This window comes from Littorina saxatilis, linkage group LG3 (assembly GCF_037325665.1).
Source record: "Littorina saxatilis isolate snail1 linkage group LG3, US_GU_Lsax_2.0, whole genome shotgun sequence".
Lineage (NCBI taxonomy): Eukaryota > Metazoa > Mollusca > Gastropoda > Littorinimorpha > Littorinidae > Littorina > Littorina saxatilis.
The window spans coordinates 40,355,535-40,371,593 of record NC_090247.1 but is presented as its reverse complement, the minus strand read 5'-3'; the positions used below and the strand labels follow the sequence as shown (position 1 = coordinate 40,371,593).

Genomic DNA, 16,059 nt, shown 5'->3' with positions numbered 1-16,059 from the left:
AAAGGAAACAAGAAGAGCAAACGCTCGATCGAGTCACTTTCGCAGTTCTGAATATTATATGAGGCATCAGATGGACAGGAAGAAATTGCTATTCACAACACAATACAGATGTAAATAATTTGATGTAAAGAATAATCCTATAAAGTTTGAATCAAATCCGATGAATAGTTTCAGAGATATGATATTTCAATTTTTTTCCTTCAAGACATACCTGTGACCTTGAAAAAGGTCAAAGGTCACCAAAGCAGACGTCAAAGTGTAGAGGTCACTGGGAGTCACGTTCACATAAAATTTGAGCCCGGTCACTTTTATAGTTTCCGAGAAAAGCCCAACGTTAAGTTGTGTGTTGCCGAACAGAAAAGGCTAGTTATCTCCCTTGTTTTTCTGATAACGTTCGTAAAAGGCTACAGATGTAAATACTTTGATGTAAAGAATAATCCTACAAAGTTTCAATCACATCCGATGAACTTTGTCAAAGATATAAAATGTCTAATTTTTCCTTTGACGCTGACCTGTGACCTTGAAAAAGGTCAAAGGTCAACGAAACCATCGTTAAAGTGTAGAGGTCATTGGAGGTCACGACTAAACAAAATATGAGCCGGATCGCTTTGATAGTTTCCGAGAAAAGTCCAACGTTAAGGTGGTGTCTACGGACGGCCGGCCGGACGGCCGGCCGGCCGGACAGACTAACACTGACCGATTACATAGAGTCACTTTTTCTCAAGTGACTCAATAAAACATAAAGAAACAATTCACAGTAAAACATAAGGATCCAACGCAAATCTAAATAAAAAAAGTCCAGAAAGAACTTGAAAAAAGCCTATCTGAACAACAGGGGTCGTGTCTGTGACTGTGGTCGGAGGGGGGTGGAGGGGCGGAGAGAGTGGAAGGGAGGAAATTTTTCCTTGCTTTAAATTCTGCAACCCACAAAATTTATTGCATGTTAGAAGTGTGCCTACAAGGGCAAAAGACAGAGGAGCGGACAGATGGAGAACACTAACATGTCAGAGGAACAGAATAAATTACCTTCTTGCTTCACGTTCTGCAACTCGGCGCTGCTTGGCTTGCTCCTCCTCTGTGGCCATGACAACTTGTCCAGCTGCTTTGTCTACAGTGGGAAGAAAAAAACAAAAACCATTAGCAACCATCACACAGAGTTGGGAGTCTAACTTCTAAACCCACTCCTGTGACTGTGTGTGTGTGTGTGTATGCTTGTGCATGTGTGTCAGAAGAGTAAAGTTGGACTGATGCAATTCTTCTAGACTGGTTTGGGGAAACTTTGTTCATCACACACAGAAAATTAATGTGGACACCTTTATTGATGATGTCCAAGTAGAAAACAGAAAAAACTGAGTAGCAGAAGGTTCTGAAGTGACTGTTTTGTAAGCAAGGCTGATCATATCACTCATGCTCTTAACAGTAACAATAAAAACAAGAAGAGCAAACGCTCGATCGAGTCACTTTCGCAGTTCTGAATATTATATGAGGCATCAGATGGACAGGAAGAAATTGCTATTCACAACACAATGAGTCACGTTCACATAAAATTTGAGCCCGGTCACTTTTATAGTTTCCGAGAAAAGCCCAACGTTAAGTTGTGTGTTGCCGAACAGAAAAGGCTAGTTATCTCCCTTGTTTTTCTGATAACGTTCGTAAAAGGCTACAGATGTAAATACTTTGATGTAAAGAATAATCCTACAAAGTTTCAATCACATCCGATGAACTTTGTCAAAGATATAAAATGTCTAATTTTTCCTTTGACGCTGACCTGTGACCTTGAAAAAGGTCAAAGGTCAACGAAACCATCGTTAAAGTGTAGAGGTCATTGGAGGTCACGACTAAACAAAATATGAGCCCGATCGCTTTGATAGTTTCCGAGAAAAGTCCAACGTTAAGGTGGTGTCTACGGACGGCCGGCCGGACAGACTAACACTGACCGATTACATAGAGTCACTTTTTCTCAAGTGACTCAATAAAACACTAATATAATTTTTTTCAAATGGTAGCAGTAGTGTGCCAACCGATATGTAAAAGGGAAGTTGGCTGTCGCAGCTGGTATACAGAGGGATACAAGTTTTAGCCCAAAAAGCAGTTAAACAGAAACACTATTCTGATACATTAAACACACATTCAGGGCGTCAGCACAAACAATAATCAGAAAAATCCAAACTTCTTTCATGATTATTAAAACAAACAGCCAGTACATGCAATATTTTCTTTCTAGATTTTAAATACAGAGAATGGCCCAAGATCCCTCCCAACTTCTCTCTCCCTTCAAGATCACCCCACATTTCTCCTTTTCTCTCCTCTTGCGTCCTCGATTCTTGGTAGTCTCTGTTTGATCCCCATGATCAAGACTTTTTTCTTTTGATACTTCCTCTTTATGTCATATGCCATTGAGGTGATTTTAGACACTTTTATGTCATTTTTCCACTATAGTTTCTCGCTTATTCTCTTTTTGTTTGCTTCGTTTGATTATCTTTACTGGTGTGCTTAGCAAAGATAACCAGATCTCAACTGGAACCTTTCTAACCCAATGGAAGCTCGTCCCCATTCTTCAAACAGGGCAAGATGAAGGCGCAAGATACCGACTCGTCATATAATCCTGACACTGGTCTCGAACGTCCTGCTGCCTCCGCTGCAGCAAGCGAGTAGCCCGTGTACGCAGCAAGTTTTGCATGCGTTGCTCCAACTCATTAATGGAGGGCACCTGTGGAAAGAAGGTATGTGTGAGAAACAGATACATATCAGATTCTATGTGGGAGAGAGAAAGGGGTGTGTGTGTGTGTGTGTGTGTGAGAGAGAGCGAGAGAGAGAGCAAGAGTGAGAGAAGGAGAGAGAGTGAGCGAGAGAGAGAGAGACAAGACAGAGAAAATGTGTGTGTGTGCTCCAGAGATTCGAGATGGTTTGAGTGGTGTCTGTCAGCTTGTTTTTTCTCTGCCTACTTCTACATTGTGTGCGTTTATGAACATGAGTTTACCATTTTGAATTGTTTATACAATCATTTAAAAAAAAGAAGGGCAAAGCCCATACGACTCACATGCTTGACCTTGACCTTTCATGACATCATACACTAAGAACTGCTTTACACATTTTTCCTACCAAAATACATGTGACCCAAGGTCAAGGTCATCCAAGGTCATGCAACACAAAGCTGTTAATTCAAGACATAGGAAGTACAATGGTGCTTCTACCATGAGATATGGTCACTTTTAGTGGTTCACTACCTTATTTTGGTCACATTTCATAAGGGTCAAAGTGACCTTGACCTTGATCATATGTGACCAAATGTGTCTTATGATGAAAGCATAACATGTGCCCCACATAATTTTTAAGTTTGAAACAGTTATCTTCCATAGTTCAGGGTCAAGGTCACTTCAAAATATGTATACAATCCAACTTTGAAGAGCTCCTGTGACCTTGACCTTGAAGCAAGGTAAACCAAACTGGTATCAAAAGATGGGGCTTACTTTGCCCTATATATCATATATAGGTGAGGTATTCAATCTCAAAAACTTCAGAGAAAATGGGAAAAATGGGAAAAATAGCTGTTTTTTAGACAACATTTATGGCCCCTGCGACCTTGACCTTGAAGCAAGGTCAAGATGCTATGTATGTTTTTTGGGGCCTTGTCATCATACACCATCTTGCCAAATTTGGTACTGATAGACTGAATAGTGTCCAAGAAATATCCAACGTTAAAGTTTTCCGGACGGCCGGACGGACGGACGACTCGGGTGAGTACATAGACTCACTTTTGCTTCGCATGTGAGTCAAAAAGAAAAAAAGTATAAAATGCCTTCATCTCCTATTTACTTTCTCTCAAATGATAAATTCATCTCCGTACATCTGAGTCAAGGAATTGGAACTATTACAAATGAAATCACAACCCAGAAAGAAAGAAAGATCACCATTTACCTAGTAATGAATTAAAGACATCCTTGGTGAAAATTACAAACGAATCTCAATTTTTGCAGCAGTAAGTATAAAAAAATTAAATGCAAATACGTCTACAATGGTGGTCACACAAAAATGGTCTTATCAAAATCTACAACCTGCAGATACATTCTGAATGGGTAACAAATACAAACAAAAATATCCCCTGTGACGACAAACACGCAAGGAAACCAACCCAGGCTTTCAAGTGCATGGCCCCTGCTTTACTACTCAATTTTCAAACTTCAATTGCCACGTGTTTGCAGCTTGCATTTTAAACGACAAGAAAGGTGAATTTAGAGATTTCTTTTCTTGTTTACAAAACAGGAGGGCTTGAATTACTCTGTCATCATGTTCAAGCTCTGTAATAGGAAGATTGTGAAGGTGAAAGTGAAGAAAAAGAAGAAAGAACATTTTCCTTTAGTCAATGCCTTAATTTTCTTTCTGGTCCATCTCCTCTTGTGTTCAGCAGAATCAATCTTTCTCGGGTCAGACATTTAAGTTTCTTCTGGCATGCTGAAACTTGATCAAACTGCTAGAAATTCTGCCTTCAGGCATGGCCACATGCATCCATGAGAAATCACTACATAAATAGAGCTACAGGCTTGAACATGACAACCTCGGCCATGGCTGCTAACCCCACCCATCTGAACAAATCAACACTGGGAAGCCCTGCCAAACAACGTGGTGACCCACCTTTTCATTGAGACATTCAACCAAGTCTCTCACATACCCCCTCATTTCTTGGAAAAAGCGGTAACGCTCTTCCAAGCCCTCAGTGTTCTGCTTGCAGCTGGCGATGCTGGTCTGCGCTTCTTCTATATCATGTTGCGCTGTGTCCAGAGCCATCTTATGGCCCCTGTACACAGTGTCCAGGGTATCAAGCCTGTCCATTGGAAAAAAAAAATCAGTGTTAGGACAAAGGCATAGCAGTTGTAAATTGACGTCATCATGGAATTTTGACGCACCTTGTTTTAAATAGCCTTTCAGGAGAAGGACAAAACTGATTATTTCTATTATGAAATTGTGTTTGTATTTGTTTCTGGTAAGGATAGAAAGATAAAAGAATGTTAAATCACGTATCTTATTCAAGAGAATATTTCTCATGGAGAATGATTTACCTAGTCTAAAGCACAAAAACATCCAAATCGCCGAGAATCCAGTTACGCCAAAATTCCAAGACGACATCGAAATACTGCTGCTGGCAATAAGGTAAAGTTGTAACCCAACTGAGGTTCTTCTATGACACTGACTAATGGGATATGGCTTGATCACCGAGCAAACACTGCAGGTTTACTCCACTTCAAAAGAACATGAAACATAATAATCATTTGGGTGAATGTAGAATACGCAAAACTCACAAAACTTCGGAGCCAACAATGCCATGAGATGATCTTTACACGTCTGCATCAGATGTTATTTTTTTCCTGCAAATTCCTCACGACAGCAAAATGTGCATGCTTACAGAACAAATTTGTCCCCGGGTTATGGTCCATTTTCACAGTAACTTCTCATTTCTGGATTAAAATCTACAGGTACCACTCATACATACAGTGTACTTATGCACAAAAAAATCCTCAAATGGCATTTGCCCGAGCAGCCAGGATTTAATGTAGGTTTGCATGATTTTACTCTCTGATATCAAGACAGACACACCTAGGCACACACACACAAAAACATCTCTCCCTGATAGTGTCACAGAATACAAAACACTAAAACTTTATTGTCTGAGTGTGGGTAGAAATCGGAACTTTTTGCTTTCTCATCACACACAATAAATAAAGTAAATAATAACTGGTAACCTTTCTTCTAAGCGCCTTCGCACAGACTCAATGGTAATCTGTGAAGTATCACTGGTCCTGGACATGGGTGCAAGGGAGGGTAGAGGAGTGGCCAGGTTGGGCCCGTATCTACTCAGGTCTGGCGGTCCCCTGCTCGTCACAGCTGTAGACTTCGCTCCGTTTGTGTGCTGCTGAAGAATCACCTCTGGTGCCTGGGATATACAAAGCTGTTATAGAATTCAAGAAGTTTGTTGTACTGAGCTTCCCGAAAAAACACCCTACACAGACACCAAAAACACACCACACCTTAAGGTTCACATGTTCTTATGAATCAGTCCCCCTGAAAGTACACCCACAAGAAAAAAGACAATCAAAAACTATTCTTCATTAAAACCCTCACAACCAAATACTTATCACAGCTGCTTGGTGTGCTGGGACTAGTTCAACATTTTCATTATGTGGAAGAAAGCACAATAATTCTGAACAAAGCTGTTATGTAGACAGTGTTTGAAAAAGTCTAGTAAAAATAAACTTGAACGCTATCAAAACAAAAGGCTTACCTGCTTGACAGCCTTCTGAATCTGCTGATCTTCCCAATTTTTTTCTGCCTTCTCATTGTCATCGTCGCTACCTGAAATTGGAAAAGAAAAATGTTGTGGAATAAAACTATGCATTGAAAAATAAGACATAAAAGACTGTCTTATCATTTTCCCCCCATACATAAATGTTAGCTTAAAATTAAATGAGAAAGACCACTTTACTGTTGGAAAGCATTGGACTGAACAGGAGGAACAATCCCCATAACTTACTGCAGCAATGATAGTTTCAGTAAAGACAATATAAAGGGGAACAAACACACCTGGACCTATTCAAACCACACTCACACATGAAAAAACACCACACACAAAAAAAACGCCATTTTATTTTTTACAAATTGCTTAAAGTTTTCTTCACAGTAGGACTGCTAAAAATATTGCTGACACTTTTATAGCCATTTTGGCAAATTTGCTGGGAAAAAAAAAATATTAAAAACATCTTTGAATAAACAACAGCATACTAAACTGACCATGTTCTACAGCCATAAAATTGTCTCGCATTCTCTGGCGATCCCTTGCTGCTGTATTGACGGTGAAATCTACACGTCCCTCCTCCTCATCTTCATCACTCTTGTCATGATCATCATCCCTGCAAAGACACAAAAATGCAAATGTATTGTCAAAAAATAAAGCAACTGTGCACCCACAAGAACTTTTCACGGGTAATATTATCTTTCATGACCAGTGATGAGTCATTGTTAACACAAAATGTAATTGAGGAAACTGAAACAATATACTCTCTTCACCAAATCCAATATACCCCATCCTCCTGATCTGAAGCTGTACTGACTTGGTAACCCTGCAGTTTATTTATTTCATAACAAGTATACTACTTGTCTGCTCTTAAAATGACATGATGCAGATTACAGATATCCATCTCTTCGACTGTTGATACTGCTTACTTTCAAAATAAGAAACTTTAGCACTAATCCTAGGGTGCCCTGCGTTTTACAACAAGATACACGATTCTCCTACCTGACGAGTCTAGAAGTGCTGGCGTTCTTATCAGCTGACTCTTCGTTCTCCTCCAGAGCGATAAAGTCCTGGTTGTCCCTTGCCAGCTGACGCTGTTTGCGGATGATGTGGATGGTTTTGGCATCAGGAATTTCACCTCCTGAAAGTTGAATAGAACAGCATGGAATCGAACAGTCTTTCACAAATCAGGCAGTGTTGTTCCCAAACTAAGATGACAACAGGTTAGTTCTACCTAGATTGAAAATATGTATAGGTCCGGATGTCCTGACTACATAAAAATTGTTCTGCCAGACCTCATACATGTCAAAACTATCGAACAGTTGACCGGCAAGGATTCAGAACAATGTGTCAGATCAATCATGTATGCGTAATGACTGAAAACTGAGGCATGAGAACTCCACTGTGATGCAATTCTACTAAATGTTTGAAAAGGGGAGAGTAAGAATTTAGATAAACAAAGAACAGCAAATTTCAAAACGTTCAGAGAATATGCATCATCTAACGTTTAAAGAATATGCATCATCTACCTCTTATCGTTTGAAGTGACTTAAAATTATTTACACACAGCCTGTTGCAAGTATTCTGAAAATCATCACAGCTATCTCGGACAAATGAAACCAAAACCACATACGAGCGAGTCTGTTGCGAAAAGCGACTGCTTCAGACTCATCCTCACTGCTTTCCAAGGCTTCCGCTTCATCACCATTCAGCGTCCTCAGTTCCTCTCGTAGTTTCTGTTCACAGAAACAAATTAACTTATACTTTCAGTTTGACTTGAAAGTTAACATATCAAATAAGAAACCTTTAACTTTTGATACTAAAACAGTCACATCTGAATATGTACTGTTATCAATAACCAGCATACACACAGAAAATCAATTCACCTGTTGTAAAGTTGACTTTCTCACAGCTACTGGAATCAACACAAATTGCACAGCTGCTTTTTTCCCCGCATGTACATTTTTACAATATTTCAATCCAATAGAACAGATAAAAAATACCCTTCAGCTTTTTCACTAAACCGTAACTGTTATGTTTTCCCATACATTCTTCAGGATTTTAGGAGTTAATGAGAGAAAGATAGCAAACCTTTAAGTTCTGCTCCCTCTTCTCCTCATCCTCTGAATCCGACTTGCCATCTGTTTTTCCACTTTTTGCCCTCTCAGCTTTCCTCTGTTCCTTCCTATCCTTTTCCAGCTGTTCTTCCTTTTCTTTCTTTTCCTTCTTCAGCTGCTTGATGATCCTCTTGCTGTGGCTTGACTTCTTCACCTTGAACACCTCCGCAGTCTCCTCTGGAAACATTAACAATGAGGTCAACTTTATGTTACTGCTACAGGCATGGAAATTGAAAAAAGTAAAAAAGGCTACACATTTGCCAGTAATATCAAAGTTGACGGCACGAAGCGCCTAGCCTTACTAGGGAGGTCCGGGGGCATGCCCCCCCAGAAATTTTTTCCCTCTAAGAACCCAAATGGTGCAATTTGGTGGCATCTGAGCTCCAAGTTTGCCACTGAATTCAGTTTTCAGAACCATTTTTGCCTCCCACATTTATTTTTTCGGCTGACACTTTTGCTTTTTCGGCGGAACAAAACAAAATTTGGGCGGAAATTTGCGTTTCCGCGGATTTTCTTTCTTTTTTTGGTGTTTAACGTCGTTTTCAACCACGAAGGGTTATATCGCGACGGGGAAAGGGGGAAGATGGGATAGAGCCACTTGTCGATTCACTTGTTCACAAAAGCACTAATGAAAAATTTGCTCCAGGGGCTTGCAACATAGTACAATATATTACCTTACTGGGAGAATGCAAGTTTCCAGTACAAAGGACTTAACATTTCTTACATACTGCTTGACTAAAATCTTTACAAAAATTGACTATATTCTATACAAGAAACACTTAAAAAGGGTAAAAGGAGAAACAAAATCCGTTAGTCGCCTCTTACGACATGCTGGGGAGCTTCGGGTAAATTTGTCCCCCTAACCCGCGGGGGGTGTTTCCGCGGATAATTCCCATGCCTGAGCTAGCTACTGGCCTGACAAAGTGACATGATACTTGATAGATGAAGCAAGTTAAAATAAATACAGTACTCCCTGCAATGTACGGACCCCCATGTGAGGCATCCATACCTGTCCATACAGTCTTTACAGATTTACCGGACATGTGTTTTTTAACATTAATTGCAGACAATGACCTAGTTACCTCAGGTCAGTGTTTTCTATTAATAGATTTTCGGGTTTACATTGGCTGTGGAAGTGACCTTTTCTTGCAAAACCTCGTACAAACATTCGAGGGGCCAATCGCTAGCGAGGGGTTTCTTCTTCTCTTCTTCTTCTTCGTTCATGGGCTGAAATTCCCACATTCACTCATGTTTTTGCATGAGTGGGTTTTTATGTGTATAACCATTTTTACCCCGCCATTCAGGCAGCGTACGCCGATTTCGGGGGAAGCATGCTGGGTATTTTCGTGTTTCTATAACCCACCGAACTCTGACATGGATTACAGGATCTTTTTCGTGCGCACTTGGTCTTGTGCTCGTGTGTACACATGAAGTAAGGCACTAGCATGTCTTCACATAAGTTGACCTCGGAGATCGGAAAAAAACCTCCACCCATAACCCACCCGCGATTCAAACTCACGACCTTCCGATTAGGAGGCCGATGTCTTACCGCTACGCCCAAACAAGTGCGTTGTTTGTACGAGGTTTTGCTCGTTACAGCACAGTCAAGCCTTTCCTTTGAACTCTGAGGGTAGTTCCAAGAAATGGCCACGGTCATCACATTCACAGCAGGACAGTTATTTGAGGTATAAAAGAGAAGGGGCCATTTGGACACACATGTACAAAGACACATGAACTTGATGGTGGACACTGGTGGTGGGTGCACGAGTAGGGATGGATTGTAAATGTACTGGCAGACACTGTAAGTGTTTACTGCAATTTCGTTTAATCTTTCAATCCATATAGCATCTGTAAACTTGGAGTTAACAAAAGTAACTCATGTTCTTAGTTGGACCAAAACCAACAACTTTAGGCTTTTGTATAGATTTAAGACTAGGTAAGAGAACTAGTGTTGTGATACAATTTCTGAACATTAAAGGCCCTACAGACAAAACAAAGACTAATAGTAATAGTAATAAAGTTTGTGAAAAAATAGAAACCATCTAAAGTAACATCTATTATGTTTTCACTGTCTTTGCACAGTTAATCATGGTGCCACTTTAGAGACATATTAAAGCTCAAGAGTTTGTTTGTTTGTTTGTTTAACGCCCAGTCCACCACGAAGGGTGATATCAGGGCGGTGCTGCTTTGACATTTAACGTGCACCACACACAAGACAGAAGTCGCAGCACAGGCTTCATGTCTCACCCAGTCACATTATTCTGACACCGGATCAACCAGTCCTAGCACTAACCCCATAATTCCAGACGCCAGGCGGAGCAGCCACTAGATTGCCCATTTTAATGTCTTAGCAGGGCCGGACTACCGGGGGGGGTTATGGGGGTTGCGCACCCCCCCCCCCCCCCCCTAGCCTGAACATGTACCTTACTTATTTAAAACTTTTTATTATTGCTTATTTTATGCCGTTTCATGCAAGGAGCGACCATTTTCTTATCTCAGAATATGACCTACCCATCAGCTTTACATTGAGTTTCAATTTTGGGGGTTATAATCAGTGACAAAATCTGCTGCCTGAAACTGGTAATGATCATCCTCAGAATGCACCAGATTGCACCATTTTGCATCCTTTTTTTCAAAATTTTCCGGGGGGGGGGGGGGGGGGGGGGGGCATGCCCCCTGATCTTCACAATATACTTTTGACCCCCCCCCCCCCTCCCATAAAATGAACTAGTCCGCCCCTGCCGCCAGGGGGGATATCCCCCTGGACCACCTCTAGCAACCCCCCCCCCCCTCCTCTTAGCCTAGTCCGGCCCTGAACTTAGGTATGACCCGGCCAGGGTTCGAACCCACGACCTCCCGCTCACTGGGCGGACGCCTTACCACTAGGCCACCGTGTTGCGGTAAAGCTCAAGAGTAATGATAAAACTAATTAAATGGCTTTCAAAGGAAGGAGGGGACACAATTCAGCTCTGCAGGTCTATCTTCGAGTTTGATTACCCCTGTGCTGTGTGCACACGCGTCTCCCAACCCTTCTCCCCAGGTCTCCCACTGCGCGCCCTAAAAATAGCCTGAGCGGTTGACAAGTGCTCAGTCTGACTGCCAACCCTGAACCATGAAAGAAAGCCACGGTGAAAGATTATTTTGTGCACTGAAGTTAGACTGATTGCAGCAATACCTTGCTGAACAGTTCGGGCGTTCAACACTAACAGTGGCACACGAGGGAGACTTGGGGAGGGTGGTTTGAAGACACATCAGGGGACAGTATTGAGGGTAGTCTGTTGGGCGCAAAGTAAGAATCCGGGGCAGAGTTGGAATAATCGGGATTTCCCGAAACCTCATTTGATTTCCAACAAAGCGCCGCATTTCCGGAAACGAGCTGCCTCGTTCTAGAAATGGCAACCCTTCGACTGGCACAAAAAAGTATACCCTTTTTACAGGTCATGAATAAGGTATATGAAAAAGCAAGGTCTTATACAGGGGAAGTCTTGAATTGGGGGTGTGGGGGTACACTGTGTAACAATTCTCTCAGTGACACTCAGCGCATGCAGCTAGCTAGTTGCTGCTGTCTCGATCTATTCAGTTGAACACAATGATTTTTTTTCTCAGAGTAGAGTGTTAGTTTGTTACAACAGGCTGAAATCATCTTTAATTTGAATCAACATTTTGCAACAATCAATCACATCAATATAGCGCACAGACTTGCACATTACGTTTCAAGAGCCTAGATTACCATGCAGTGACAAGAGCCTACTCAGTAAAGGGACGTAATGCTGTCTCTGCAGCCCAGAGAGACTGTGTGAGTTTAATATATAATCAGTTATGACGTGTAACAAATTATTACAATCGATAGTTACCCCGCGTGAAAAGTTATATTGGAACACTCTGGTTGTGTTTTTGTTGTTGTAAAATGTAAGATCTGAAACGTTAAAAATTACGTAAAATTGGTGCGTTTTGGTTGAGTGGGATGGGTGGTTGAACTGTGTTGTTACAGCCCGCCGAAGTTATTAAAATCCGTATGTTTTTGCTTTTTGTAATTTGGTTGGTTTGGTGCGTTATACAATGCATCTGCTTTTTCAAGACTAAGCATTGATCACTTTAAAACACAAGGATCATCATGGGCCATCATGACTTGTATCATTTTACATCGCATTCTAAGAAAGAGCAGAATTCTCACTATGCGCGCGGTACATTTCTAGAATCGCGTAGCGCAAAGTTGGAATTCCTACAATGGCGGCCATTGTTGGAATTCCAACAAAGCGCAGGTCATTTCCAGAAAAGCGCCGATGACGAGATGGGTCACAACAGTCTGAATGATAGATCGGAGCTGCATTGTGTCTCATCTTACTTTCAAAAGCCAATTAATTGAACTTGAACTTGCGATGTTTAAGGCCTTAGGCCTGTTCATCGATCCTGTCGAATGGTACTCCAATAACTTTTTTGGTGGCATGCGCAGGCGGTTTTGGTAGCACTGTCACAAAGATGTGAGTAGCATATTTGTGAGGTGAAACCACGTCGTGTTTTTAACCTCCCTAAATAGTGAAGGGCGATGCGTAGCTGACCGGAGAGGCGTTATCACGGGTTTTGTGCGTTGCACGAAAAAACCATAGTTTGACATGAGTTGTGTTTATGAGACATGTAGCTGGTCTGGGTGTAATAACGTCACAGCGTTTGAGATTTTCAACCGGGAAGGTTGTCGGCGCGTGTCGGTCTTGTTCTGGGAACAAGTACTCTTTCAAGGGACGGGTCTCTTAAGGTAAATGATTTACTATGTTGTATATTATTGACGTTGGAATACATAGCTGGAGTGTAAAGGTTAGTGTATACAAAGTACACCAAATCTTGGTGTGAAGCTTTGAGAGAATTCTTGATGTAATTGTATCACGGGTTTTCATGGGGGATTTCTTGAACATAAATGTTACGCATTTATGTTAGGTTTAAGACGGTGATGCTTTGTATGGGAGTGTTATTCATAGATTAAGTATTAGTTTGGATATTGAATGTGGACGGAATGTGAACGTGGAATGAACGAGAATGTATGAGTTGATATATCGATAATTGATATATTGTTCTAAGAAGTTTGATCATGTCACACCACTTCTTCGTTCCCTTCATTGGCTTTCCGTGTCCGCTCGTATCAGATACAAGCTTGCTTGTATCTGTTTCTCTGCCAAATTTGAAGATGGCCCTAAATACCTCAAGGAACTGCTCGTCACATATGACAATCCCTCTGACTACAACCTCCGCTCACGCGCTGACAGTCGCAAACTGGAAACTCTCGAGCGAAGCTTGCCTTCTTTTGGAAATCGCTCGTTTGCTTCTGCGGCTGCCATTGTCTGGAATTCTCTCCCTTCCTCCGTTCGCCATTCTGCTTCTAAGGACTCTTTCCGCAGTTCCCTTAAAACGCACCTTTTTCGCGAATCCTTGTAAATTGTCCTTGCCATCTTTATAGACTGTTAGAGGTGAAGTTAGATTTGTTGTTTGAATGTTTCTTTTTTGTATAGTTGCTTCAGCTTTGATTGAGCTGTAGGGTTCTGTATGAAATTTGCATTTAGTCTTTCTTTTTCTTGCTGAGTGTATGTACAGTCCAGAGAGGAGACGGACATGGTGTGAGCTTGTCCAGGGGGGTATATGAACATCTCAGTGGCAGGGGGATGGAAGCACTTGTTAATGAGTGGGAGTGTGTATGCGCGTGGTGTGCACGAGGATGTATGCACGTGAGTGATATTTGTAAATGTGTATTATTATAATATCATCTTTGTATTTATATTATTGAAATTGTTATATCTCGATGTACAGCGCTAAGAGCATAGTTAAATTTGTGAAGCGGCGCTATATAAGCTATCTTTATTATTATTATTATTATTACTTGGTACATGAACGTTTGGAAGAAGAGATGGTTTTGGAGAATGTTGTATTAAGACTTGGTTAAATTCTTTAGGAGTTTCCATGAGGGTTTTCCATGGCGTGTACAAGGGAGGGTCCTTACACGGAAGAGCGCGGGACGATGTTGGCGAGCAAGGGACCACATCGGCGCAGATGACTAGACGAGGGGAGTCTTCATCGTTACCGGTCATAGCTGACGACGGTTGCTTTCGCTAATGGCGGAAGGGTTTCTCGGGGAGAAACGTGAAAGGTGTGTGTTGGCATCTACAGTGAGAGTTTGTGGGAATTCATTATTCTACGAGGATTCAGCGACACAAGGAAGTGAAACTGGCGACATGCAGTGAGCCGTGATTCGAACTCGTGAGTGTCTGTCAGTACCTTCTTGTGTGCGTTAATCTATATTTGAGAAAGTATCTTTATAATATGTATTTACATGCATTGAGTGAAAGCTAAAAGATTGTGCGCACTGTGTGTTGAAAAGTTGATTCGTATTGTTGTATTTGAAGTGAAGAAGTAAGTTGTTTTTGGTTGAGGAAATAATGAGCCTGTATTCCTCCCAAATTCTGTTGTTGAAGTGTTTGGTGTGAAAAGGGTAGAGACAGTGCAATAGGGCAGAACACGTACATATGAAAGCAATTTCATTTATTTCACATGCAAACCACTTTATGACAAGCACGTTGGCGAGAATTTCTCTGGTATGTCTGCCCAGAAATTGTCCAGCCTTCCTTTGAAACTGTTCACTGATGGTGCTGTCACAACTGTTTCTGTCAGACTGTTCCAGTGAGGGATCACCCTTTCTGCGAAGAAGCAGCTCCGAACGTTCAGCCTACAAAATGGTTTATACAACTTGAGGCTGTTTCCTCTAGTGTCTTTGGTTTCGGCCAGCTGGAAATTCGGGTTGCTTGTGTCGTAGATCCCATGCATGTACTTGTAGAGGTCGATCATGTCACCTCGGAGACGTCTGTGTTCGAGACTGGGTAGTTTGAGTATGGCTAGTCGTTCTGGGTAAGTTTTCTCACTGAGAGCCGATATCAGTTTGGTAGCCCTTCTCTGCACGTCCTCTATTTCCTTGCACAGCAGTTTCTGCTGTGGTTGCCATACTGAATGTCCATATTCAAGGGTTGGCCTGGCAAGACTCTTGTACAACTCGGGTTGGCCTGGCAAGACTCTTGTAGAGTTGTACAAACACCTCCCTATCCAGATGCTCAAACGATCTCCTGATGACGCCTATGGTTTTGTTTGCCTTCGCAGTTGCTTGTGCAACATGTCCCTTGAAACTCAGGCGATTGTCTACAAGTACACCAAGGTCTTTCTCCGTTTTGCTTTCTTCTAGAGTGATGCTAACCTCCTCACCACTTTCGGATCTCCCTTTCATGTGATAGCTGGTCTCTGTATGTTGTTTGCCTAGCTTAAGGACACTACACTTCTTTGGGTGGAACTTGAGGAGCCAGTTGTCAGACCACTCTTGTAGATTGTCCAGATCTTCCTGCATGACAACAGGTCCTGAGGGCACGTCAGTACGTGTATATAGCTTGGTGTCGTCAGCAAACAGCTTCAAATTAATTCTATTGTTACTCTGCGCTTTAATTGGGGGGACGGGGATAGACCATCTGCAATGTAGGGACAGATTTGGATAGGCCCAAGGTTATCTGTTCACGAAGGAGACTGCCATATTACGTAGAAGAAAAGGCTATCTCCTGTATTAGCCCTGTGGAAGTGATGTCAAAAATGAACACTGTAGTGTAAGAAACTGAAAGAATTAACACTTTAGTC

The 16,059-nt window shown here is 41.7% G+C and overlaps 1 protein-coding gene across 2 annotated transcripts in view; it reads right to left on the bottom strand.

The window, feature by feature from the left end:
• LOC138962356 (PAX3- and PAX7-binding protein 1-like) overlaps positions 1–16,059 on the bottom strand; it is a 31,224-nt gene that overhangs the window by 14,558 nt on the left and 607 nt on the right. The window contains exons 2-10 of one of the 2 annotated variants that reach the window (XM_070334147.1): positions 8,378–8,580; positions 7,920–8,022; positions 7,289–7,427; positions 6,784–6,902; positions 6,278–6,348; positions 5,739–5,944; positions 4,633–4,822; positions 2,593–2,710; positions 1,027–1,108 (exon numbers count right to left, since the gene is read on the bottom strand). In XM_070334147.1, the coding sequence (XP_070190248.1) occupies positions 1,027–1,108; positions 2,593–2,710; positions 4,633–4,822; positions 5,739–5,944; positions 6,278–6,348; positions 6,784–6,902; positions 7,289–7,427; positions 7,920–8,022; positions 8,378–8,580 (1,231 nt within the window). The remainder of the gene's footprint in view (positions 1–1,026; positions 1,109–2,592; positions 2,711–4,632; positions 4,823–5,738; positions 5,945–6,277; positions 6,349–6,783; positions 6,903–7,288; positions 7,428–7,919; positions 8,023–8,377; positions 8,581–16,059) is intronic. The other variant, XM_070334148.1, reaches the window with a different exon arrangement.